The sequence below is a fragment of the Bombus huntii genome, chromosome 7, assembly GCF_024542735.1.
Source record: "Bombus huntii isolate Logan2020A chromosome 7, iyBomHunt1.1, whole genome shotgun sequence".
Classification (NCBI taxonomy): Eukaryota; Metazoa; Arthropoda; class Insecta; order Hymenoptera; family Apidae; genus Bombus; species Bombus huntii.
The window spans coordinates 9,594,991-9,622,792 of record NC_066244.1 but is presented as its reverse complement, the minus strand read 5'-3'; the positions used below and the strand labels follow the sequence as shown (position 1 = coordinate 9,622,792).

The following is a 27,802-nucleotide window of genomic DNA, read 5'->3' as shown; positions in this document are numbered from 1 at the left end:
TGGAAATTGAAATTTAATACTTATGAAGGATAAAAAATAATGACGTTATGATCGTCAGTGTTTTGCGCGTTGATAAAGTTTAAAATTAACTTCAAAGTGGCAATGTCTTTATGCATGAATGGATACGACTTTGTGTCGTAATCGGATGAAATTTTCATAAAATTGACAAAATTTAATTAACGTAGAACAATGAATAACAATGAAACATTTCATTCTCTTTCATAAATATTCGAACTTTTATTGTTCTGCGAAAAATTCTGTAAAAAAATATTAAAGATTTTCCGTAGCTTCCTTTATCTGAAATTCACATTAGAATTAATCGATTAATTAATGTGAAATAAAAATATTGTAATGTTATTATTAAAATCAGTCATTTTAAACCGCTATACCCATTGTAATTAAATTAGAAATACAAAAAAGTGATGAATATTTTTAGCCAATTGGGAATTGCTCTATTGGACGATAACATTTTGTAGTAGATGTTTTCTTATGGAAAAGAAAAAAGTATAGCTTTGTCGCCGAATCGAGTCTCCGCTATTCCCACTGTATGTTAAAACGAATCTCGTATGTACACGTACCATCTAACTCAGGAAAGTGAACAAACACCGAACTATGTGAATTATGCAAACATCGACAATGCGTTTTCCTGCAACATACGCTTTTCTTGTTTAGTCTCAGGTTAAATATCATTGTTTGAATTGGATAATTGGTTATTTCATGTTTCACGTAAAGGACGTGAACTATATTTGTAATATGATGCAATATAGGACACGATATATATGTGACAAAATATCTTAAACATAATACGATATTAAAATATATTATTAGTATTATCAAAGCATATTACCGAATATATCTAGATTAAAAAATATGTTCAATATAATACCTCTAATATCCAGAAGTCCCATGAGGAAATAACATTTACATGCAAAATGTAATATTATAGGGATAAATATTACAGAGATAAATATTTGTGTAAAATGACAGGATATTTCAAGTAAAAATTATAAAATAAAAATAATTAAAGTAACAGCTGTATTCGCGTAAATGAAGGAAAATTTTTTCATATCATTCCATTTATTTTGATAAATAAAATCTGCGCCTGGAAACTAAATTTCAAATTTCATACATGTACAGTAGAAAAATTAAATTTTAATTACCGCAATCTTCGTTCATTTTAATTATTTGATTATACGAAATCTCATTTATCTGTTTTCATTTTTAATTCTTTGAATTACCAACATTCCTAATTGCTAACCGCAGCATACAATTTTCGAATAAAACACAAGGTAACTTTTGATAATGATAATTTAAAAATAAAATAACGAAGATCTTCCTACTTCTTTTATGTCTCACGATATACGCATTATTACTTTTGCATGAAAATGTTAATAAAACTCCAATTTCGTTATTTCATCGTCTTTGTTATCATACGAGTCTTATTTTAAATTAATGTTAAATTATTAAATTGGCGTATTTTATTTCATGAAAATTTAGATTGACATTTGAGCCATCTTATGCCTTTTTCGCGAGACATTCAGAACAAGTAACGGCTTCTTTGCAGATATAAATTCTGTGGCTCGTTGCCCAATCATCTAGATGACAAGGACGTGCTGGACGACGATCCAAAGGAAAATAATAACGTAATGACGGATACTATCACCGGGAATCTTGGTGGAACTCTACCACACAAGAAACGATCGTTGGGCGTACATTTTTCAGACGGTGGACCAACTGGAACTCTGGATCTCGTGAAACATCGATCGCAAGACTCTCTCGATGAAAATGATCCTTGGAGGTATGCCATCACTCACTTTTGCACACGATTTCCTTAGCAGTAATGGTATACGCATATAGATCAAATTTAGAGCAAAATATCTATGCCGATATCGAAGAATATTGAAAACGAAATATTATGTTTCGTTAAAATTGCAGTTGAAACGAGCTGAAATTTGTTGCATACGCTACGGCACCTGTCTCGTAGAGTACTTTAGCGAATTTAAAAATATATGACTAGGTTTTACTATAGTTGTTGAAAAGGAGCAATTAGGGTTTCTTATTAGTGTATTGTATGATGTATCAAAAGTAATATTTGTGGTTACGCTAGTTCTAGTATATTACAGTTGCGTGTAGAGTTAATTAAAGGAAGAAATTTATGTAGGAATGTTGAATAAATGTAACGATACTATTTAAAATTCTAAAATTAAAGAAACACATTTTGGTTCCATTTTTCATTGCAACTAAAATCATATTAAAATGGCAGATATTACGTAAAAGTGGTATCGCAGACCCGTAATGCCAAAATTGCAGCATTTACGCAATTTGCATAATAACTGTGCAACTGGACGAATATTGCAACAACGTGTATAAACGAATGCAAATGGCAAGGTATCTACTTCCTAGCATTTCCGTAAAAACTGACCGATTTTTCGAAAATTTCATGGAACGACATGAAACTTGGATAATAAATCTTTTAATGAAATTTTATCCCATTTTTATCCGAAATTTTATCCCATCATATTTAAATTACTTCCTTATTAAATATGAACGTTAAATACAAGAGGATCTTCAGAGAGCTCGTTAGAAACATACAAAATACGAAACACTACTTCATTTTTCGTTTTTCGAGAATTTTTCGCTCAATTGACACCACGATACTGTACGAGTTACTCATTCTGAAAAATCAATTTTCTATCATACTAATCCTATAACAAATATCCGACCTTGCAAAACTATATACAACCTATGCAAAGTTTAGCACCTATTTTATATTCGTTAGGTAAAATTCATTTATTATACTAATCTAACGAATGTTCCATCTTATTCGGAAAAGCTAAAAATTAAATCGATGGAAAACTAAGAATAAACCGAACAAAGTAAACGGAGGAAAGCACGACAGAAACGATCGTCAAGGAAGTTTCTGTGTCATTTAAAAAATTCAAGAATCCTATAATTGTTGCAGGTACCAGCAGAGTGACCTTGACTTGGTGAGGTGTCGCCATGGAAATTTCGACTCCGTGAGAAGAAATCGTAGCGTCGACACGGTATCTGGAGATTCGACAAGACGGTACACTCGGGACACGTCCCTGGAGGACAGATGTCACCGAAATTCGGATCTCGACTTGGTGGGCACGCTGCCGAAACGGAAGCAGGAAAGTAGAAACGGCGGAAAGGCGTCAGATACGAACTCTTCGACCTCGCAGCCGCGCATCCCTGACGCCACAGATAACGATCTACTGATGCAGATCGTGCATAAGCCTGATTGCGAGTTGGTCAGGCATCGACAACAGTTTAGCAAGTGCATCGATTTGAAGTTGAGCAAACTGGCTGGCGGGGAACCGCAGGATCAAGGTTACGCGTCCGAACGGTCACCCGAGGACGAACATCCGCCCTCGTTGCCTGGACAACCGTTCCCTAATATAACTCCTGGTGAGTTACATTTTCCATTTATGTATATTCAGTGCACGCTGTGGTTTCGTACACTCGCGTCCATAGGTTGCCGGATGTTTCATTTAAATATAATTCTTTGTCGAATTACTGTTTTATAATGTCTAGTCACGTTTGTGATAGAGATGATAGGCCTGATTTAACTATTGATATTGATTGATAAATTAGTACGGTGCTATTTGAAAGTGTATAGCGTATAGCCACTAAAGCTACCAGCTATCGGATACTTAAGAAATAGCAAAACAAGAGATTGAAATGTATAAGAAATAAATACATAGATTGTATTTCTATAAGAAAATCTTCAAAACATATCATAATTTAGTTTTTCCTAAGACAAGCGATTAATAAATATCAACTTTATCTTGTAATTAGAACGCACTTAAATATGGCAAGTATCAAAATACTTATATACATGGGAGTATACTTTAGGGTAGTGTTTTGTGTGTATACTGGCAGTAGAATTAAATCGCGAGCATTGACACTTACGCCGAATGAAAATTACGTTTTAATTTCGATAAAATTTTAATGGGGAGTTGAAAGCTCAAAAATATTCAGTCAGATAAAGATATTTAATTATAAATAAAATAAGGTAGTCTATATAGATTAACAGGCCTATTCTCTTTCGTGCGGGCCGTGTTGGAAATGTTCGATGAATAAAATCTTCATTTCGTAAATCAGTGTCATGTTTTAAAATGTAAATAAAATACGAGATACTGAATATAATACAACGCAACGAATTAAAACTGGATATGTACAATATACGGCGAAAATTTTTTGATACATTTCGATGATAAATAGTTTTGAAATAAAAGTAGTATATGCAGAATATATTATATACGCTTTTCAATGCCAGATTCATTAGTGAACAGACGAATTATTTTAGAATTCTTTATAAATGTACCTGATATTAGAAAAAAGTGAAACCGTTGAACGTAAATTATTCGTTGTATTTCTATAAATGGGGAATTGTTTATAGCTTGAAAAATAAAACTCAGACATTCTTATGCATGAATTTTCTTCATCGTCTTGATATCTGGGATACAAATATCGCCTACTTTTCTCTAACATCCAGTGTATTTACAAGATTTTAATAAAATTAATCGGCGATATGTTAAAATTGAAATTTGTAAATTATCAGACGATTTATGACACAATGATGCGCTATATTTAATTACATCTAAACGAAACTGTTACTACAAAAATGGCAGAGGTTTCTGCGAAAATCACAATTCAATTCATTCAATCACAATTAGAATTCGAAGTAGAAATTATAATTCCGTGATCGGAACAAAGTAGTTCACGTTCGTTGCAATGTCTAAGCTGTAAACGAAACGAGCAACATTCGAAGTACTAAACGCAAACGTATTTTTACGTTTATTACTCTAGTTTTCTCTCGATATTCTTTTCCTTGTGAAATTTATCTCGTACACCGTTTGCGATTTCTTCCGTACTAATCGTTTCAAAACTTCTTCCGCTCTGTTTCGTTTCTCCTTTTTCTCCCTCTTTCCTCGCCACCCACCGCGATTATTTGGTTTCTTCGTTGTTCCTTTTCTTTTCCACACCGCTCAAACCAAGCTGCCTTTAATATCGTTTCGTTACGATGTATCCGCCCCCTTTACTACTTTTCTCCACTTACGTTTCAGCATTCATTTTTACGTATCTTTCAAATAATTCCTTATCTCTCCTCGAGATCACTCTGTAATTTTCCTTCCTTCGCCTTTGCCCCGGTTTTCTTCTATTCATAGTATTATTCGACTTCTTTTCGTGAAACTTCTTTCATCCCCTTTCCCATTGGCAGGCTTCCCTTTACCGTTGTTCGATAACTTTGTTGGCTTTCCAATCTGTTTGCTGAATCCCTCTTCCCGTCACTTTTTCCCTCCCTTCTCTCCCTCCCGTCTTCCATATCGTTTTCTAATTCCAACGCGTGTATCATCCCCCATTTTTCTTCTCTGATTCGTAATCGACGGTTAACGTAATGGCAACGTGCAAATGAAGAATAATGTCGTATTATCGGAGTCTTATTTTCGGTGTTTTATGTATTTTGAAGTATTACCGTAGATGAGGGAGAGATTAATGAATATAGAGGATGAGTTTCATCTTCTTAGGAAGGGAACTGTCTTTTAGAGAATTTCTGTTGATAGTAAGAGATTAAGTAATTTAGATATCGGTGGTAGCTGATTTAAAAACTACGTGTCTTTCCTGGAACATAATTATTACAAGAATAAATAATTTACAAATTTTTTTATGTCCTATCAAAATATACCCTTTAATTATTTCAATTATTTTAATTATATTTTCTTATATGTATAAAGTAATCATTTTACTATTGTCATTTGATTGCCTATGGGGCTCCGAGATTTATTATTGAGGAGAACTTAATAATTCATAAAATTTGTCTAATAACAAATGTATTTTATATTACACAATAAGTTGTAGCAGGAAGCAAAGTTAAAATAATTAGTAGGATGTAATGTAAATTAATCGTCAAATTCAAATCAGCAAAACAGTTTACATGTTTTACGTTAACTAAAATGTCAAATACTCAAAAGCTTTGTAAATAACCTAACGGATCAATCTTCGTCATAAAACCATTTACACCTCGAATCACCAGGTAATAATCACCTCTTTCTCGAATTTACCTGTGTCATTATATTCATATTCGCAGCAAACACGATTCCCAACTCATTAAAGTTTCCAGGAACATTTTCTGCTAACACGATTGAAATCCATGTTCAATCACGACCATACGTTCGCTGATTTTTCTACCAGCTACCGCTTAACGAGTACAACCAGCAGGCGTAGATGACACACCTTGTGAGTTTATATACTTTTAATTAAGAATTAACCTGACGCAGCGTACTCCACAAATTTTCGCACTTAATTTTGCGAGAAGAATGAACAAATTTTATCTTGCTTTTTTTATCTTGCAACCTTCTGCCAATTGTGCATTCCTATCTAATTGAGAATTAGAAATTACAGAGCATAATATATAATCGAGAATTGTCAAATACACGTGTAATTGACAAACTTTCAGCCACGATAGCCTCGAAGATAAAGCCTTCGACGCAATTTTCCTGTTCTTGATTTTCGTCTTATTTTCAGTCATAAAATCTCAGCATGCGACAATGTATGAAAAATCCGATGAACCAACTCCCATTAAGTACAGTTCTTACCGAAGTGTAAAAACTATGACATTATGAGAAGAACAATCGACTTGCCAAACGATATGAACAGTATATCAAGTTCAGATGAAAATTGAATAAATTTCTTAGATTAGCTGAAGAAGGTTTGTCTTTTAGAAACTGTAAGAACCGTTTTATTTCTTTTTTCCTATTTTAGGGTGGTCTTGGGATTACTTGGAATGTTGTGTTGTTGCCTTTCATTCTGAAATTTTGCTCATTCATTTGGTAGATGTTCTACAGTGATTGTTATGCAACAAATGTTACACTTCTCCGGTTCTTCTTTTGCGATTACGTGAACATTGACGAAGTACCATATCGTGTTCTTAGCCTGGTGAGTATCGACTGATGTTCCCTATCCAAAAATCTCTGACACTTTGTTTATATGCGAAAGCATTTTAGCCTCGCAGTGTATATCTATCTACAATAGTAAATTTCATTGCATCAAAACCTTCTTTTGGAAAAATCCCTTTACGTCTCTCTGTCGGTTTTTTCTTCTCCATCCAACGGTTGCTGACTCCTTAGTTCTATCATTCTCCAACACTCGCGGACATTTTATCGTCTATCCTGCGTCACATTAAGTGGAATAAAGGTAGAAACACAATGGTCGGAGTAAGGACGAAGGGAGGGACCAAGCTTGACACACTTTTGTCGGATGAATTTCACGGATAAGACGCGCCAGGTATCTTCTGGGAGTCCTTTGTCGCTGATAGACGGCGAAGTGCGCGTCAAATTCAAAGCTCTTTGTCGCGGATAGCAACGTGCCAGTTCAAATGAATACGACCACCAACGCTCTATGCCTTTCTCCCTCTTTCAACGACTTCGTGGCTATCCATCTTCAATTTTTCATCGGTAATCTGTTTCCAATGGAGGCAGATACTTTACCCGTTTGAAAGCGCAATAACGTTTAGCTTGCGAGAATTTGCTCGGATTTTATTCTAGCGGCTTTCTTTCTCGTTCTTTGGATCTTAGAATTCTCGCTCATCATTGCACGTGGACATTTGGAAATATTTCTGTGAATACAAAGAAATGTAACCTAAATAGAAGCTTGAATAAAAAGAAAAATTATAGATATCGTTGGTTTTTTTTTTTTTTTTTTTTAGAGAAACGACACAATTAGAAATACAATCAGCGACACTAATTTTTCAAGAACAATTGTCAATAACACGATCAATAAATTCGTTTACTGTCACGAGTTAGATAATAATCATCGTCAGGGCATCATTCTTAGAGCCCCTGATAAATAAACTGCAAATGTTTATCCAAATGTATATTTTTATGAGCTCTAAAGAAATATAGTTTTAGCGCGAATATGTTCCAAATTAATATTTCTTTTTTGTAAGTTTAGCGTCGTGTTATTGTTCGTGGTTATTAGCGACACCTTTGATATTTCAGATTTTATTTATTAGACCGGTTTGTTTGAGGAATTCTATCGTCGTCTTTGTGTTATTCTTCTCTGATTTCTGATATTTTCTGCGATGGACAGTTACGTGTTATAACTCGTGAAACGTGCATTATATATCTCTCGAGAGAAAAGCAAGAAATTACAGAAAATTTTTGATCAATGGTTAAGATTGGCACGTTAAGTATAAATTTCATGAATAAATTTCCAATTAGTTCCAACGTTTGAACAGTTTTGTACCGTGGCACAAAGACGTTTCTCCCACATCTGATATCTCATTTTGTATGCTCTAAACAACGCAGGTAGAGATTGAAGTGTAGGCGGCTAAGTGGGTGGTGGTGTAGCATGGCGTTGACATAACAGGCTTGCGGGAAATATATCGAGGCGCGGACCGTGCATACGCAAAACTTCCCACGGCTGATAACAATCCGGAAATCGAACGTTATGGAAACGGGGACACCTGTATTCCCCTGTTTACAGTGCCGGTCTCCCTCCAATCTTGCGTCGAACTTTACCCAGCTTCCCGCCAACTTTATTCGCCTGTCGCCGTTGTTGTTTACCACGAGCTTGCGAGAAAACACAAGCAACCTGTGAGCGCCTGTGCGACGGATAAATACACCCTTAGAACTTTGATTCTGCAAGTTGAGCGTCGCCAAACCATTCGTAGCAATGACAACTTTCAACTAGATCGCCATGCGAGTTACTACGCGCAGCAACAATTCGATAGTAATTTTAGAGCGACTGAAGTTCTAGAAAGCGGAGAAAATTTAGCAGCGATTCAGAAACTTCGCTGTAGTTTAGGTTTTAATGGAACGAAGGTAATTGTATATATATATAGGACGAAGAATTCATTTTTCAAGTCGTTCAATGTGTTAACCGGATAATTTTTTAATCGGAATCTTCTATGATCGTGAAACTACAAGTCAGCACAAATTGATCCTAGTTTTTAATAAGAACGATACGACCTAGCGATCATTATCGCTAAACGAAACAATTATTAATAATTTCCTACTTGAAACAGATTCCCTGAGAAACATACTTTTCCTACTTACGTCGCTCTTACAACGAAACAATGATATCTGTAATTGTTGAGAATTTTGGATCTTAATTGCCAAAATAATGCTATAGGAACACTAAATTTACACTTAGAATTTATATTAGAATAGTTATATATTTATTTGATAAACGATTTCAAAGATATTCATCGATACACACTTGCACGCGTCTCACCTTCTTCCGTACCAGACTGTTAACTGAACAGAATTACATTCCTTTGTTTTCGAGGCGCCGCGCACACACATACTTGCACACGTTCATATTCACATACATGTATCATCATTACGCGGTCAGCCTAGTCTAGCACATAAAATTATACATATCTCAATAGTAATCTTCTTTAATAACAACGTGATTCCAAACATTTTGGAAATTCATATTTCTGAACTATTATAAAGGGGTAAAGATATTCTCATAGCTGAGCCAACGAAGCTATTAATTTCCTATTTCAAACAGATTTCTTGAAAAACATGCTTTTTCTGTTTGGTCTAACAAATTTAGTCTTCTGACAAAGTATCTCTGTCTTCTCTAACTGAAACACGATTCCATTTTCACGGAAAACCCTTTCGCAGATAACCAACCTTCACATCGAATGTCGTCACGTGTGTACATCACATTTCTCTGAAACCAAAAAACTCAAATTACTCTTTTGTTGGGTTTAATAAATTCATCCGTGAAGATTGTTAAGAGCAAAGATATAATTGCACGTTCCTTAGCCGACTGGCCACTCTACGCGCACAACGCGTTCGTGTATGAAACGAAGAAAAATCGAGCGAAATTATAACACGTACTATAACGAGAAATCCTTTCTGTCTGTTGTACGTTCAGCTATGTAGGTGATCATTAATCACACATGGCCTGGCTCTGTTATAAAGTTATAAATTATCGGTGAAAATGCATCAAAATGAAACAGAGAAGCAACGAGTATCCGCGCGAAGGAACAAATACTCGCGCAACCTTTTCCCCTTTATCCCGCGGCGACTAATATTATGCCTGGTAAATGTGTATTCCGTAATTGAAAGCGTGCTCTAACGAGCGATCTTGTCCTCACAGTTGATACAACCCGGCAACGTTATTGATCGCAATTTGCAAAGAAATAAATCAACCGGCCAGTCATAAATTTCGTCGTATCGCATGGAATCTCGAAAAGCGATAATTCTACGAGAACGCTTATAACAGGTCATCGAGGACCGCCTGTGATCCGTCATGCACATAGTCGTCGATATCAAGCAACGAAACACGAACGAGAGCAGCTTTCGAAGGAAGCGTTGCACATTCCGGCTTGTTTCGGATGATCGTTGATCGTTGATCGTTGAGGGTAAATAATATTCTTGCGCGCTTTGATATAAAGTTGCAATTACTGCCGAAGTAAGGAGTTAGCGAGTTGGAAGGGCTTGCAGGGAGAATTACGGTACTTCCAATTATATTTATGTACATATTTTTCATCTGTCGAGCTATTTTTTGGTAATTTTTTGTCCTCTTAATTTCTTCTCATTCTGGTTGATTCGTTTTTGCTGGTTTCGATGTTTCTCAGATTCCTTACGACCTTTTACGTTTTCTTACGATTTCTTACCATTCCTTACGGTTTCTTTCGATTTGTTCCAATTCCTTCCAATTTCTTCCCGCTTCTTTTGTACTTCTTTCATTTCTCTCGCTTTCTCTGGCTTTCTTTCGATTTCTTTCATTTTCTCCTATAATATTTCTCTTTCATCCTTCTGGTTTCCTTTTTGTATGCAATTTCTTAATCATCTTAACAAATGTATAGTTTAATTTTATGGAAATTTTCACCAACCTCGGAAATTACTACAAATAAAGCAAAAAGAAATGGAACTGTTCCTCGCATCGCTGTATCATATGTTCTTCATAATATGATAGCGATACGATTTATCTTGCGAATGATTATAAGCTTAAGAAGAACGCATCGATAAGTTGTGCGAAAGTATGGAGAACATTTAAGAAAGAGAATATAAAACGAAGGATTTTAATACAATTGTCCTCGATAAGCGGTGCAAGCGAACTTGCTTCGGGCTATCTTTCAAGTAGGTCACTATTCGAGCAAGACGGAATGTTTAGTACGTTTCGAGAAAACACATTTGGAGGAATCTTGTACGTTAAGGAAGATAGGACTGCATTAGAAATTTCGAAACTAACGAATAACTTTTACCTAGGGTTACTCATATTTATTCAAAAAATTCATTACAAAATTCTCTGGATAAATATGTATCTTATATATTATTTCCTGTATTTACTCCGTTTTATTCTCAAATATCATTTTTCTCTTAACAATGCCAAGGAGAAACCATTGCGTTAGCGTTTACTTAATAAGAATATCCAACAACGCCACCCATTGAATACAGATCACCCAAAGAATACAAGTATTCCTACGATTATTCCTCTTTGAATATTAAAACAAACTGGCTGGCTCCTCGAGTTTCTGCAGCGAGCGCTTCAACTTGGCAAAAAAAAAACGGGGTAAAAGTTGACAGTAATTAATCGTTGGATCAAAGCGTGGGCAAAAATGGGCAAAAAGGGCGAGCGAGCCGGATTCACGAGATTACATATCGGGCGTGAAAGAGTTTTGAATAACTAATGCAGTATTTACCACCGTTCTCGACAATTTCCAGGCAATTTGATCAATAACCAGTCGAGTACGTGTCGTTGTTTGCATCTCGTATGGATATGTCTGTAAAGCGAAGTTCGAAATCTACATATTTTCAATTTCAATCTCATGCATTCGAAAAGAGCCGCTTATCGACTAACGTTGACAACTTCACCAAATTATTTCCATCTGTTATTTTCTAACTGTGCCATTTCGTTGCTACGAAAAATATTCCTTTGTTCGGGGAATCAACGGGGGGAAACAACGTTCGTATTAAATAGCGCACAGAAGAGCTTGATTGATCGTTTCGATGATTACGAAACACACTTATCGCACATCGTTATAGTCATATGACGACTCTTCGAAATCCGTTCGATGCTTTCGATTTTCGAAATTTCGTATTTCTTATCCGAGAACTGAGCATTTATTTTGTTCATTTTTCCGTATATCGGTCTCATGAACATTTATGAATTACGTGAATCTCGAACGTGAATTGATTTATAGACTCGGCCGAGGATTACAATCTTCTCGTCATTCTACATTATGTGTTGCATATTACGTGTATGGTGGTACTGATTGGGAAAAATATAGAATTATAGGAAAGTAAAAGGAAAGAGGATCGTAAGGAAATGACTTTCTAAAACCATATACATTAATCTAAAGGATTAGATTCTTCTTTTTCGAAAAAGGAAGAAGAAGCCGTTTAATTCTTTCAACGATGTTCCGTGACGGTTTATGGAAGGCAGTAAAGTTTTTATTATATTCTACGCGAACGTTACAAGATCGTTCCACGAGGAAAATTTACGTGACATATTATGCGAGCGACGAAACGGGCAAGTTATTCGAAAAAGACGTGAGCAAGATATTAATTTTCGTTCACAGCTAAATAATAAAAAAAAAAAAGAAGAACGTAAATCTTATCACCAGATCTGAAAAAAAATGAAATCTCCTCGTATCACTACTTAACTTATTATTATTACTAAACATTAAGTGCATCGTTAATCCCATTTATCTTTTATATTAAATTCAATTCAATGAATTTATTCTCTGTCATTTTGTTATTTTTATTATTATTAATTCCTACATTAATCATCGAATGAATGGTACATTTTTTAAATCGAATATACTGCACTCGATCGAATGAAAGAAACTTATAAAAAAAGATGCTACGTGTAAGCTGTGATGATTGCACGTAATCTCAAAGGTACTTACCATGAACGTTTCCAATCGTTCGTGAAATTGTATCCAGTGAAACATCACAGCGTAGTTGCTACGATTGTCACAAGGCGAGGTATTAGGTAGTATCACTAATCACTGGAAACGTTCCTCAGAAAGCGAGGGACAAGCAGAAATACATTTAGTACCTCGGCTTGACGATTCAACAGCACGTCGACGTAGAACGTTTAACGTCCAAGTTTCTCGGGTCAGTTATTACCGCTGCATCACTGAGCATCGCTGGTTCTACCTCGAACAACGATTCTCAAAGCTAACACGAGAGTCCACTTCACGTTCTGGAAACCTTTTCATCTGCCTCGTAATCGTAATTCGCGAGAGGCTCGTTCACTTTTTTTGAAATCTCTTTGACAGTGTTACGAGGAGGCAACACGTTCCCCTCGTATGCCCTTCACATGACGTTCTGTTTGTATAAATTCTCCCCTTCATTCTTTTTTTCTCTCTTTTGTTTCAAAATAGAAAATACATTGTCTGTAGGTTAATAAGTGATACTTAAAATTTACGTCAAATATATATTTAATAATTGTACGGGTTTTGATGTTGGTTTAATGGGATTAACCGATAATAGTGAAGTGAAATTTAATAAACAATGGAAACAGCAGAAGTGAACATTTTCCATGAAAATAATAAACATATTTTACGTGCCTATTCGAAATATTATAGTGTGGTTACACGAAAGAAATCAATTAAATGCGATATTAGAATATTAACATTAGCTAAAGATTAATTGTTTCGTTCATATAGATAGACCAAACGTGAGGATTTAACGTTAATATTCATCAAAAGTGTCTATATGCTTTTGTATCTTGTAGTATCTCGTAAAATCTAAAATCCACCATAGGTTTGATAGTTCTAATATTAATTTAAGAAAATAAATATTAATAAAAAGACGAGTTTACATTAGTTTAACTGTTATACATAGGCCAAGCGTGAGGATTTAACGTTAGTATTCATCAAAAGCGTCTATATGCTTTTGTATCTTGTAGTATCTCGTAAAATCTAAAACCTACCATAGGTTTGATAGTTCTAATATTAATTAAAAAAAAATAAATGTTAATAAGAAGAGGTATTTACATTAACTTAACTATTATACATAGACCAAGCGTGAAGATTTATTAATATTCATCGAAAGCGTCTACATGCTTTCGTATCTTGTAGTATATCGTACAATCTAAAACCCACCATAGGTTTGATAGTTCTAATATTAATTAAAAAAAATAAATATTAATAGAAAGACGAGTTTACATTAGTTTAACTATTATACAGCAATTTAATTAAATAATACACATAAAGGTAGAAATTCATATTTCAGCGAAACCAATGGAACATTTAATTGTCCTTACTACTACATTGATTACGTAATAGGGAAGTAATTAACATTAAATTCTAAAGCTAGAAATTCGAAATAAACCAAGTTGATCAATTTTCTTGTGTATAGATGTATTTGTAAAATATACATTTTATTTTACGTTCAAGTAGCGCATCTGGATTTAATTTGGGGCAACCCAATTCGGGAAAGCTATGAATTCGAATTCACGTACATGTCCTTCGCGAACAAATGCAAGCAAGTTTGCTACGTGTAGAACAAAATTCGTGGAATGGACAGAATTGAAATTATGCTATTGCAATACCATGTCATACATAAATTAACAAATGCGATGTGTTAATAAAAGGTTATACAAGCAACATCGCAAAAACATTTACATGGATGATTATATTGCACAATATTGTTCGTGATGAACGATGAAAATTGACAGATGTTTCTCATGACCAACAAATATGTCGCAGAGCTGTAATAAATTCGATATATTGTTTGTTTTTATGTAGATTTTGTTAGCGACAAATTTACACCTTCGAAATAATTAGCAGTTTGATTATTGAAATGTTTCATTAAAATGGTTACTAATGTAATGAAATTTTACGACACTGTAACTTTAAGAAGAGAGCCAAATAAAAAGAATAATATGAAATCCAATAAAGATAGATACGAGGATAAAGAATAAATATAATCTATATTTTCAGATAAAAAAGGTGTATATAAAATACATATTAGAAAAACACATAAAAAAGCTGTAAATATGTGCACATATCATTCCTCTGTAATGTAATAATTAGATTTGTAAAAAAAAAGAGAAACAAAGAAGAAATTGAGTTAGAGAAATAAAAACTGAATAGAGATTAAAATATCTAAGCGCGAAGTATATAATATAAATGTTATGTTATCGATTTAACTCCTAATCGTATTTATAACTTGCTCTATTTTATTTCTTCTTCAAGTATTCCAAGATTTTCAAAATACAGTACAACGAACGTTATTTTCTTCCATGAAAGGATGTATTCTCGACTTCTTTATGGAACCTTTATTTTCATCGGAACACATGGTGCTACGTATAACAAAAAAATATAACCGAAGAAACTATAGCATCGTGCTAGACAGTTTTGGAGCAGATACCGTATCGATTTGCGCTGTCTCCACTTTTATCACCGTCGGTGTTTTTTTTTTTTTTTTTTTTTTGTTTATTTTTCTATCTCTTTACTTTCATTCTAAAAATATACCTTCTATTTCTATAATAGACTTATTTTTAAATCCGATACGGAATTCTTGTCGACAAACTTTCAAAATAAATAGCACGAAATTAAACTCGTCGGCCCACGATAAAATACCTTGAAACGCAGATATTAACTTTCCGCGGAAAGAACGTGCACCGCGATCTTCTCTCCAATTCTGTTGCTCGAACGAAGTTGATTTTATAGAATAAGCCATATATAAGCAATATATAATAAATACAAATTTGCTCATTTTCAAATTATCTCGTATCTCTATATACATTGGAAACCAACGTGCCGAAGGAACAAGAGGTAAATACACAAGACGGATATCGTTATTACGTTAGTTTTCTTAGTCAGCATCTTCTTCGCGGGAGGAAAATTATCATTTCGGTCATCGGGCAAGCGATACGAGCACAGACTTTGCTTTAATACTTTATCTCAGCTGATAACGCCACGCGATGCTCCGTTTTCACCACCTTGCATTCAGATAGCGTTCCCAAAGAAACGAGAGGAAGAGCTTCTTTTTCCAAGCACGAAATCGATGTTGCTTCCGAAAATACGGGAACGCCTGTTTTCGATTTCTTAGTCTCCTTAGAGAATTATCGCTTTAATCCCTGAATACGAAATAACGTTGAAATAAGATAACGTTTCTTCTTCTTTTTTTCTTTTCATTCTTTTTTTTCTGTTTTAAATAGCGTGGTCGAATCATTCGAACGTAACTGAACTTCGATTGGATTTATTGGTAACGTTTATTTGATTTTGACAGAATTTTCTAATTATTTCCAGTTGAATTCGATTTAATCCAGTTAATTAAACCTGATATTTATTTTCGATGCTTTTAATGATTGCGTTAGATTGGCTAATGAAATGCAGGTAATGTGTGAGTTCGAATATGTATGAATATGAAAATTTATAAAGTGATTCTTCAAAAATATCAAAAATATTCGAAATGAATTGCCTGTGTATCGAATTGCATAAAAATTCACAGTCTAGTTATCAGTCGTAATAATATTGAAAATAATATCGAATTTTACAAATCGAATAGCTTAGAAACTTTTAATCGAATATCAGGACTGCTGCAATTCTTAAAATCAATACTTTTAAACGGAGTAAGGAGAAATTTGTAATAAGGCAAATATTATAATACAAACATAACATAGAAGCAAATCGTAGATATATAACGATTAAATAGTGCCGCCAGCTAATATTTTTTCTCAATAAGAATTTAATAAATGGCTGAATAAGAGAAAATTCAAGGTAATGCTATTAATTTAACAGTTTCTACGAAATATACGCAATAAAGTGCGTTTATAACACGGAAGAAGGAGGAAATTAACAAGGGAAGGAATTCCACCTTCTGATTAACATTGTCGTAATATGGTTGAAAGCGATGCTCGTAACGTAACAAGTATGTAATCGCGCAGACACTGAATTTAACGCTCTGAATTGCTTCAAAGCCTTTTCAAGAGATAGAAATTTAAAATGCAAGCTCGTCGCGCGTTCCTCTCGCGTTAAATTCCACTTCCTTGAATCAACGATGCACTGCGAACGAGAAATAATAAATCGACGTGAGAGGAAATGTTTTAAATATCGCCGGCATTCCGATGTGCCGTAATTTCTACAGCTTCAATTACTGTTTCGAGATTCCTCTCAAGTACAAAGCATCAGCTTCTTCGACAGTTATTAAGGAAACCAATTTCAATCCCAACGATGAACATTTTTTGCTGCGTTATCTAAATCTCTATTTAATACCCTCTTATAGAAGCAGGTCACTCTCTTTTTCTATGATAGACTGCAATTTTTCTTCATAAATATAAAACAGAATATACTATAGAAGCAGAGGTATCAACGATAATAATTCATTTCAACTGCATTTTTAATTATTTTTCAATAAACTGAAATATAACATTTCTTTTGGTGCAAATTAATTATTAATTTAGATCTAAACTCGATTAAGGTTAGTTACGACAACATTAAAAGTATCCTTTTAGTGAAGTTTTACGACGTTCTTCGTTGTTGAAATTATGATATTCAGTGAATTAAAAATTTTCAATTTTTATTAAATTTTGTGAGAAGAATTGTTTATTTCATCCTGTCTACAGACCATTTAATTTATTCGTAGTTTTCCTTTTTAATTATAGTTACGGAAAATAGAAAAGAATTAGAAACTTCAAATCTTAAAGAAATTTTGCGTTACATCTTGTTAATTTTATCTATCACAGTTACCTTTTTGGGTTTTACAGAAAGTAGAGGAGAAAGGAAAGCCTCACATTCTAAAGAAATTAAATTTTCTATTTACATCGTATCCATAAATAATCCATAATTAGTTTTACCTTTAAGAATTAGCTGTTTTCTTCCGACATTGTTCCATTTCAAGTATCGTTTGTTCTCAAGGTACGTTGCTACTTTGAGATTACTTCAATGAAAGAATAAAACTTTAAGGAATTATCCAGAGTATCAGTTTTTTCTTTGGAGCTTTTCTTCTTACGATTTAAATCACTAGTTCGCTGTTCCTTCGGTTTAATAAAACCAAGAGAAAAAACGTAGAACAAGAATTATTATTTTAAGAGATATTATTTTAAAATACATGGCATTCTGTTATATCATAGTTATCCTTCTATAACGCATAATTTCTTACAACATCTATATATCTCATGTAATTAACTAATTTACTTCGCATGAATTTAAATATCGGTGCAGAAAATATGTTGCCTAACGTACAAGAAACTTCATTAAAGAAGACGTAGAATTCGTAACCCAATAATTTCTGCATCCCAACGTGAATTCCACTGTCAAAAATTGATCTATAAACGATAAACGAACAATGTAGTTCCCTCTAACCCAACCTAAGTATTCGCCAAGATTCTGCATAACCAAGAATGTGAGAATACCAACGAGGAATTTTCGGCTGCTTTCCCGTATTTCGTATACGCCCCGTGAAACTCAAAGCATGTAATGTACAGAGACACAGCATATAAAGACCTCAACGTCTGCAATCTCTGACTTATAATCCTCGTACCGTACCACTACTATATTACTATATCAAGTTAAATAGTTAAGAAAAATTCTAAATTTAACTTTCAATCTTTCATTTATCATTTATCTTCGTATCAAATTAAATAACCGATTCACCTTTACACTTACACCTTGAAACTATATATATATACTGCACTTCTTTACATTCTTATAATATTATACAGGAGATATTGTCATTGCTAAACGTTGTGAATGTAAAAACGTGTCCAAATTTCAATTCCAACAGCGTCGAAAACACACATCGTCCATCCCATAAACGCAATCCACTTTACGAGAAGCAATCTTTAGGCGTAGCAACGACTGAAACGTGATCTTCGTGTCTTCTATTTTCTCAATTGAGCGAAACACGCGAACCCAAATCCCGAAATACGTACGTATCTACTCGTTCGCGACCATTTTCCCTGTCTTCGTCTGCCTAGCCATTTGGCATGAGCAGAACGTTATCACTTTGGCACGTTAACACGCGACAAACGGTGGCGTCGGTGATCCTCAATGTTGCAGATCTCGATATCGATCGATTCTCGATTGCTGTTATAATATGGATGAGGAGAAACTTGCGAGAGATTTTCCTTGATCCAAACATTCTCGAATCTAGTGCTTGTCCCGAACTACTCGGTTAAAATGGTCAGTATGTAGCTTTTCTTAGAAATTTTCCAAATCTACTATGGCGTACTTTTTGAAGATTTCATTGACTTTTTATATAAAATATACGAATGAAAGCATGGTTTTTTTTTTTGTTCACGGGTCACAGGTCGGTTAAAAATATTAAATCATATGAAATATTAAACCATATGAAATTATTATTTCTATAGCTCTAAATAAAAATCATATACGTATTTTCGAAGTAATAATTTCATCGTACACATCACGATGAATTTTTCATTGATAGATCGCACTTTATTATTAATTTTCTCTCCGTAAATGTAACTTGAAAAATTCGAATAAAACATTACAGTTTGATAACATTTTTAAAACGAATATACGATCTCGATGTTTTAACAAAACACAGTGTTCTATAATATTTTTATCAAAGTTAGCCACTATATGTTTCTTACCTTTTTACTTGTATATCATTTCGCACGATGAAATAGAAGACGAATAAGACGCGAAGAATAAAAAATGTTCTCCAACACATATCGACCTAGCGATCTAACAAGAATGTAATCCGATAATTATACCAATTAATTCAACGATATCGATGTTTCAAATAAATAAAGTTTGACAAAATTGTTCTCGAAATTGACTGCTATACGAATACTTTTTACATCCATTTGTATCGTATTTCGTACGATAAAACAGAAGGCGAACGAAGTGCAAAGAATCAGGAATCTTCTCGACACCTGTCGACGACCGGTCTAACGAGAGCAGCTTACGCTCGCGATGGCTCCCTTTAGCCACTCGAGACGCCTCTACCTGCGAGAGAGGCTCCTCGCGCTGACATTGTAAATTTTCTAAGTCAAGAATTTGTTATCGATCGTGTGCGGCCCCGGGGCCGCCTTACCTCCGCAAACTCGGTCAGTTCGGCGTGTTGCACGTTCTGCACGCGTTCTTCCCTCGCCCATTGACCCATTTATCCGACATAGGTCAGCTACATTGTTTTAGATCCTGTGTGTGTCCTCGCCGTGCGCAGAGCCTTCGCTGCGCTCGCGACTCACGTTCCCGCGCTCCCATAATGAAAGTCATTCTTCAAATTCCGTCATAAGCCCGGAGAATCGGGATCGAGGTCGATCAAATTTTTTCCTTCGTACAGCTTTCTCGCAGTTTAATTATCGCTTACGCCCTCGTTCGCACCTCCGCCTCCATTTATTATGAACTTACGCTCCGTTCGTGCGCCATGCTTGCTGCTAATTCATCGAACGATAATAAAGTAATACTGGCTCTTAATTGTGTGTACAGTGGAGAGAATCGATTGCGTGTATGCGACGAGTAATCTAACGAGTATCGTGTTTGCTAGAGTAACGAGAAACGGTCGATAAATATGAGTATATATCTATACCTTTATTATTATTTTTATACGGTTTGAACAGCTTTTGGTCGGTGTAAATAATATGCAACGCGTTATGTGTATATTTTTTTTGTTTTCTTACGCAGCCTTTATAATAATTGTTCTTTGTGCGATATCGCTTAATAGATGGGTGACGTTCTTCTTTATTGAAATGAGCAGAATCTTGCAGATAAAAAGCATTTTAGATAACAGGGTATTTGATACTAACAAAACGTAAATGTAAATGGTAATAAATGATACGCGTGATATTGCGATGGATTAAGAAGATGAATATCATGTACATGTTACATGTAAATAATTTGTTAGCTAAATTCGTAACTATAGCTTCTTGCCTTTTTATTTCTATCTCATAGCGAAGTTGCTTCAAAAAATTAAATTTTATACATATATATATATTTGTATGTGTATGTATAATTTGATCAAGATAGTGGTTGAGTAAAAAATGAACTAGTTGTCGTCGCTCAACGGTTAAATGCATAGTACAACAAACTAAAAATATATTCACTTTCAGAAGTTCAATGTTTCCGTTTATTGCGTTGCAGAAAATTTATGCTGCAAGAAGTTTGAACGTCCGACCACCTGATACAGTAGATCGTTTATTTGAAGCGTTTCAGATTGCCTGTACGATATATGAACTAAATACACTAGCGATTATTACATTCAAGCGATAAATTACATAAATACACCAATATTGTTATTAAATAATTAATAGGATATTGATACCCTATTAATATCTTTTAGTTGCTATTTCATTCACATGGTGGAATAACGCGTGAAATATTGTTATCAGAAAATGTTTAATATGCGTATAGATATATTAATTACAACAGTAATTACCCATCGCATTATTATAATTACATAACAACTGTTTACGATAATTATAGGATTATTATTCGTCACTAAATTTTGACAATTTGAATTAAAATGCTTCCTCCTATCAAATATTAAGTGATTTATATTTGCTTACTTCAAATATAACTTTAAGCCTGAGTTAACTGCACATGATCGAAATACATGTTAGGAGTATGATTTTGTTCATTTTGCGTTAATTATGATGATGATATGGACTCGTGCACTTTAAATACACAGAGATGCAAATAGCGTTTCCGCTAGAAAGTTGTCGATAGTCGATGAAATATCACCGCCGCTCGGAATTGATTACGCCATCAATTCTAATTCAATGTGTTTCGTATTCATGTACGTAAGTTTAGAATCGCAAATGCTTTGGGGCGCATAAAGATCTACAACACAATAGAAGCGAATCGGAATTTGGGTAAACAAGGATGTACTTTACGCTCAATATCTGTGTGGTACTACATTAATCAAGCCCGGCCTAGTTTAAATAACCAACAACAATTATCGTCGAACGTTATTTTTAAAGAAACTATAAAATTGTATTTTTTATATGAAGATAACTTTAAACATATATAATTAGGATTATAAAATATATTAAATAAAATGTAATGTAAATATACAGTAAAATGTAGTGTAGTAAAATTATACAAAATGTGAAATTAACAGGAAATGAATAAATTTGACGTGGATGCGTATGAAAGTTTCAGAAGGATGAGAAACGTGTGAAGAAGTGACAGTAAAGCGTAATAGTTTCACAAACAAGAATTGCGGAGTTACTGCTTATCTCTTAGCAATCAGGCTTAACGGTTGGTGGTGCACGATCACCGAGTAATCAAGATTGCTTGGAAGCAATCAAGCTTCTGGTTAGCTAAAATCAGAACGATCAAACATCGAGCGATCTTCAGTTAATTCAGTTGTTCTATTTATTGCTCGTGGTATCGTAGGTTTGGAATTCATTTGTAATTATAGTTACACATATGTCTTCGAATAATAACCAGGATATTGATTCTGATGGATGTACATACATAAAGATGATCGAAACCAATTCATCTTACGGTCTTAGCTTCTTGCGTATGAAACCGCACGAATAGTCATGAACAGTCATATTATTATAACGCTTGTATGGATTATTATTGGTGAAAAGGAAGTGAAATGTTATTAATTTACATTGCTACATAACTTAGAGCAATTTAAATGCAGCGATTACAAAAACTACTTGCACATACTATTGTCTGTTAATTTCATAACGAGGTATTCAGAGCTGTTTCACTTTATTAATTCGTCATTAATTTCTAGAGTTTGTTTAGTATGGTATAGTTGTATATACTTATAGTGTAGTTGTTAATATAGTTTTCAATTGAAATACTGTTAAACACGATCAAACTTGGTCCCACAAAACAAAACGTTTCGTGCTCTTATCGAATAGATACTAAAATATCAACGGATGACATACTTCGAAGAGAAAACCAATAAAAGATACCGTTGGGCGAATCGCAGTTTCGAACCCGGTAAGCTTATTTCTCGTATCTCGAAGCATCGAAAACGCAACATTTGATTTCCATATTTCCAGCCTCGACGATCGATGCATTTCAGTTGAAATTCACCGATCGGAGGGCGTGAAACAAGCCATGAAATGAGAGGGAAACGCAGACCGATAGGAATAAGGGAGGGCAGTTGCACGAAAGTGTATAAATCGCTCTGGCAGCCGATTCGACCGAGTAAAACGTTTCACGATCCCGCATCGACAGACAAACGACGGAACGTTCCATTAAAATTTTTCCACGCGTGCACGCTTTTGCCTGAGCCACAACGCGAGGACGACAGCGCGTTTTTGATCGCTCGCGATTATTCGCGAACCGTGAAATGGAATGAAAAACTACCGAAAAAGGAAAGAAAAACCGCCGTGTTTGCTGGTCTTTTTCCTATTTACGATCTCGTTACTTTGAATTTTTACGTGCTCCAAAGTGATAATCGCTATACGTGTCTGACAGTGTTATACAGTGATTTGAAAATTTATAGCACTTTTTTGCGAATATATCATATGCGTTATGGATAATTCCCACATCATTAGTTATTGTTAAGTTATAAGTTATTATTATTATTTATTAGTTATTTATTATTATTAGACGAGTTTGAAAATGTATATATTTATTTTTTTTATATATGTTTTTATATATCCTCTATATACTTTACAATTTGTTAGTAGAATAGCAGCAGAAAAGTTGTCTCCGTTGAGACAACGTCGTTATCATCAAGATCGGTCGATCTGGGTTATTTACATTATATCTGCGTCCTTTAGATGTGTATGTGGAAGTTGCAAGATATTTACTGCGAGCATACACTTTGTTAGATATGAAAAATATGAAGTACTTGTTGAAGTATTTAATAAAACAACATTTTTACCTAGGTTTTCTACTTTACGTGTGAGAACAAACCTATGAACAGAGAAGATAGAGACTCTATAATAACTAGCAGATAGGGAAAATATAAAATTTTGCAGATAATGGATATTGCGGGATGTCCAGAGTGATATTCGCGTTTACGATATTGTGAAGGGTATGTACGGCTGGTTGACAGTCCCCGTTAATCCTGTTTGGGTTAATAGCCATTTGGGACAGTATAGAGAGGTTACAAGGTTATCTAACGCAACTATAACGATTTCTAGATGGTTAACTATCTCACTTTAATGAAAGCGTATATATGGTAATAAATAGGTTGGATTGCAATTTTTCTTCTAGTTTGAAATAAGTGTATTACAATTTATTGTTGCTATATGATATCATAAAAATCACAATTAAAGTAGCGAAAAATACATAAGTTGAATAAATTTAGGAAATAAATAAGTCTATTATTCTCAGTTTCATTCTAAACAAATATATTACAATTAACAGTAGGAGGTTTTTCTAATATAACTTGTTGCATGTTTGATATTATCAATGTTTTGTAAACGTGTTCATCTATGTAGATATATGTATTTAGAATTTGGAGGATAAGTAATAATTGTAATCTCTTTCTAAAAAATCTCTTAAAAAAATAAGTATAATTTTAATCTCTACAAATCTCAGGATCAGGAATTTTAAAAATTAGACGAAGATTGTTACGATTAGAAACCTTGGATAATTAGAATTAGAAAATTTGGAATATAGGAAATTTAACTGTTGGTGGATTGGAATTTTACATTAAAAGAAACACGATGACGAATTTGAGCGTTGCGATTGTGGAAGTATAGATACAACAGAATGCGTGGGCTGACTGCGAATTAATTTGAGTTGGTGCGTAGGTAATAAAGCCATAGAACTTGTGAATCAGTTTACCATGTTCTTCCAAACGGAATAAATATAATTTAAGCATCGTTTTAATTTTAATTGCATATTTCGCTAAATCTATAGGCTTCGTAGGTTTATTGTCGCTTTCTGTAGCTTAAAAAACTATATCAATCTGTTTAGAATGAACTAGCTTAGGCATTTAGCTCGTCAAGTTTTGTAATTTATTTTCTTGAAAAATAAGTTCCTTTTATTTATTAAAGGAATTAAAAAAATTACGTTATTCAAGTAGACATGATCAATAGATATAATTCGTATGAATCTCATACACAAAGTTTAGAATGTTATCATAAAAATATTAATCTATTTTATTTTTTAATCAATATCTTATACTTGCATTATTCTTCGTAAACACGTTAATAACTAAGAACGAATAGATTTAAAAGAAATGACGTTTTTATAATTCGCGCAGGTGCGTCACTGGTAGCCTCACATTTACGTCAAATTCGACAAATCGATTTAACCTTTAAGTTTATTGTGCCTCGTGTCTCAATCACAAAAACGACATACGTATTTTATTACGCTTGTGTAATTCAATTTCTACACTCTGTTTTCGCGTTTCTTTTATAGCAACATATAAATTAACCAGTTTCTCTTATTTGTGTTCGTAAATAATATTCGCAGCTAAAGCGAGTCAAATCAAAGAAAGATCAGAAGGGGAAAAAAAACGTAGAACTGATCGATGAATCAAGACAGATTAGAAGCTGTTGCGAGAGCGACGCTTTCGAATCAAAGGGAGGGGCAAGGTTTAACAGTTTTTCGATAGAAGCTAAGCTGGTTTTCAGTTCAAAGGAAGTAAACACGAAAAAACCGTGGATGAGTAACGAACCGATAAAGAGAAAGTCAGTTTACATCGCTAATTAACCATACGTTTTAACTTTTTCTCTGCTAGTAACAATACCGTAAATTGGTAAAATATTGACAAGTTCTTTTGCCGTGTATTGTAACAATGAAAATATTTACATCATTGTAACGTTGCATTTTTTGTTCTTTTGCTACAGAAAAAAAAAAGGAAAGAAAACCCTCTTTTTAAATGTAAATATAACAAATAATAATAAGAAAATAAAGAAATAATAAACGCATAGTAAAATGTACAATATACATATGTAGCTCGGTTAGGAAATATTGAAACATTCCATAAAGACTATCAAAAAGTAAAGTCACACTAATCTGATGGAATCACTGTATCTTAATGCATTCTAAAATCGTTATAATCTAGAATCATCAGTTTACTCTGAAAATGGTGCGCACATTTTCCCACTTTTTTGTTTGGTTATTTTGCCCTCAAATGTAAAGCGTAAAAATCTCGCTAAAAGTGTACTAACTCATACTTGTTGTCGACGTTCGCCTAGTTTAAAGTAGTTTTCCTTCCTTCTGGAATTCGTCTCGCTTGTCATCGCGTGTCGCGAACGAACACGTGTTCAGTGCACAAAGTAATATCGCCGCTGTGAACATGAAATATGAAAAACGAGGGAAAAAAAGAAGATGAAGAAGACGAAGGGAAAAACTAGTACGGGGCGCAATCAGCGGAACTAAATTGTTGGCGATGTAAGTTCCCCGGCGTACGATCGCCAGGATAATTTACGACGGGGCTACGTTCGAATGGATATAGAAATTTCCTGAGTTTGATTGGCCCTGCATGAATTATACTCACGGCTTCGTAGGAAGGCGTGCACGAAATGGGTCAGTAATTAAGCATGAGAGCGAAGATCTAAATTCGACTAAAGTGATAGTCGAGGAATCGTTCGGCCGCGATAATTGAATTAGAAATGCGAGTCGATCGATTTCGTTCTTTTCGTTCCCGGTTTTCGTGTTCGCAATGCTCGCTGATTGAAATCTGACGAGTTTTTATCGGCATTCAACGAACGACCGTGTGAAGAAGTCGATAATGAATGTTACTACAAAGAACAATGAATTTCGAGTGGCTGAAGATCGACAGAACCATTTTCAAGCAATCTGTTTAAAACGATTAATCCTTTCAAATGAAATAATAAATAATTTGGAGTCTTGAATACCGCATTGATATACATTTAAATTATAAATAAGAGTGTCATGATTACTTTACAATATAACATTGTTCGAATAACGAACGTAGGATCTGTTCAAAAATTTTTGCAAAGTATTTGTCAATCGTTGTTTCATTCAAAGATTAAAATACGATACCTAAAAATTACAAATTTAATCCGATATTTTATTTTCGTCAAATTCTGCGATTAATTGATTGGAAATTTTTAAGTAGTTTATTATCCTAAGCTTTATCGCAGTGATACAAATTTATTTTACTTTCGCGTAATATTTCCTATCATTTGGTAACTACGCTGGGAACAATCTTTGTAGAACGTTTATGGAAATATTCTTACCTTTAGTCTCGTGCTCCCTTCAAACTTCCGGTTGGCTATCTCAGGAAAGATCGCGAAGGGATGCAAGGGCTCGATGAACTTGGTAGCAGAATCGAGAATAATCGTTTCTATCCTCGACCTGTTCTTCGAGTTTCTGCCCCCAATTAACTATAACTTCCGACTCACGACCTCTGTAGCGTATGTGAGAAATGGCAAGGTAGAGAGAATTTTGAAACTTTGCCCATGCATATTGGTCAAAGTCAGTTACCGTAACCGTGATTGCCAATAATTTCGATAACAAATATCTTCGATTTTCTCTGTACTATGCGCCACATGTGCATAATACTTCTTCTTCTAAAAAAAATTTTATTCTTCTGAAAGTGAAATAATGTTGAAAAATTTGCAAGTTTTTCATACAAGCAAGTTACTATTAAACGTATCGCGAAAGGCGGTTAATAATAAGTATCATACTTTCGCGTTTCTACTGAAAGGAATTTATTTACCGGAATAATATATTATTTATTTATGGATGGCACGAATGAATTCAAGCCGAACATGCTTCTGGTACCTTAATGCGTGCTTATCTATAATTTTCGGTCAACGGCCGCATTGCATGTCAGAAACCTGAAAATACTCTAATTTATAATCTCAGATCATGAAATGCTGCAGTTCTATAAAATGTAAACTTATAAATCAAAAACATGCTTGGTACCACAGAAACTAAATTCAGCACGAATTGCATATATTTCACCGGTACAAGAATAAAATACGGATCTGC

The 27,802-nt window shown here is 34.1% G+C and overlaps 1 protein-coding gene across 2 annotated transcripts in view; it reads left to right on the top strand.

The window, feature by feature from the left end:
• LOC126867694 (uncharacterized) overlaps positions 1 to 27,802 on the top strand; it is a 226,174-nt gene that overhangs the window by 166,743 nt on the left and 31,629 nt on the right. Inside the window, exons 3-4 of one of the 2 annotated variants that reach the window (XM_050622500.1) lie at positions 1,565 to 1,798; positions 2,963 to 3,429. In XM_050622500.1, the coding sequence (XP_050478457.1) occupies positions 1,565 to 1,798; positions 2,963 to 3,429 (701 nt within the window). The remainder of the gene's footprint in view (positions 1 to 1,564; positions 1,799 to 2,962; positions 3,430 to 27,802) is intronic. The other variant, XM_050622501.1, reaches the window with a different exon arrangement.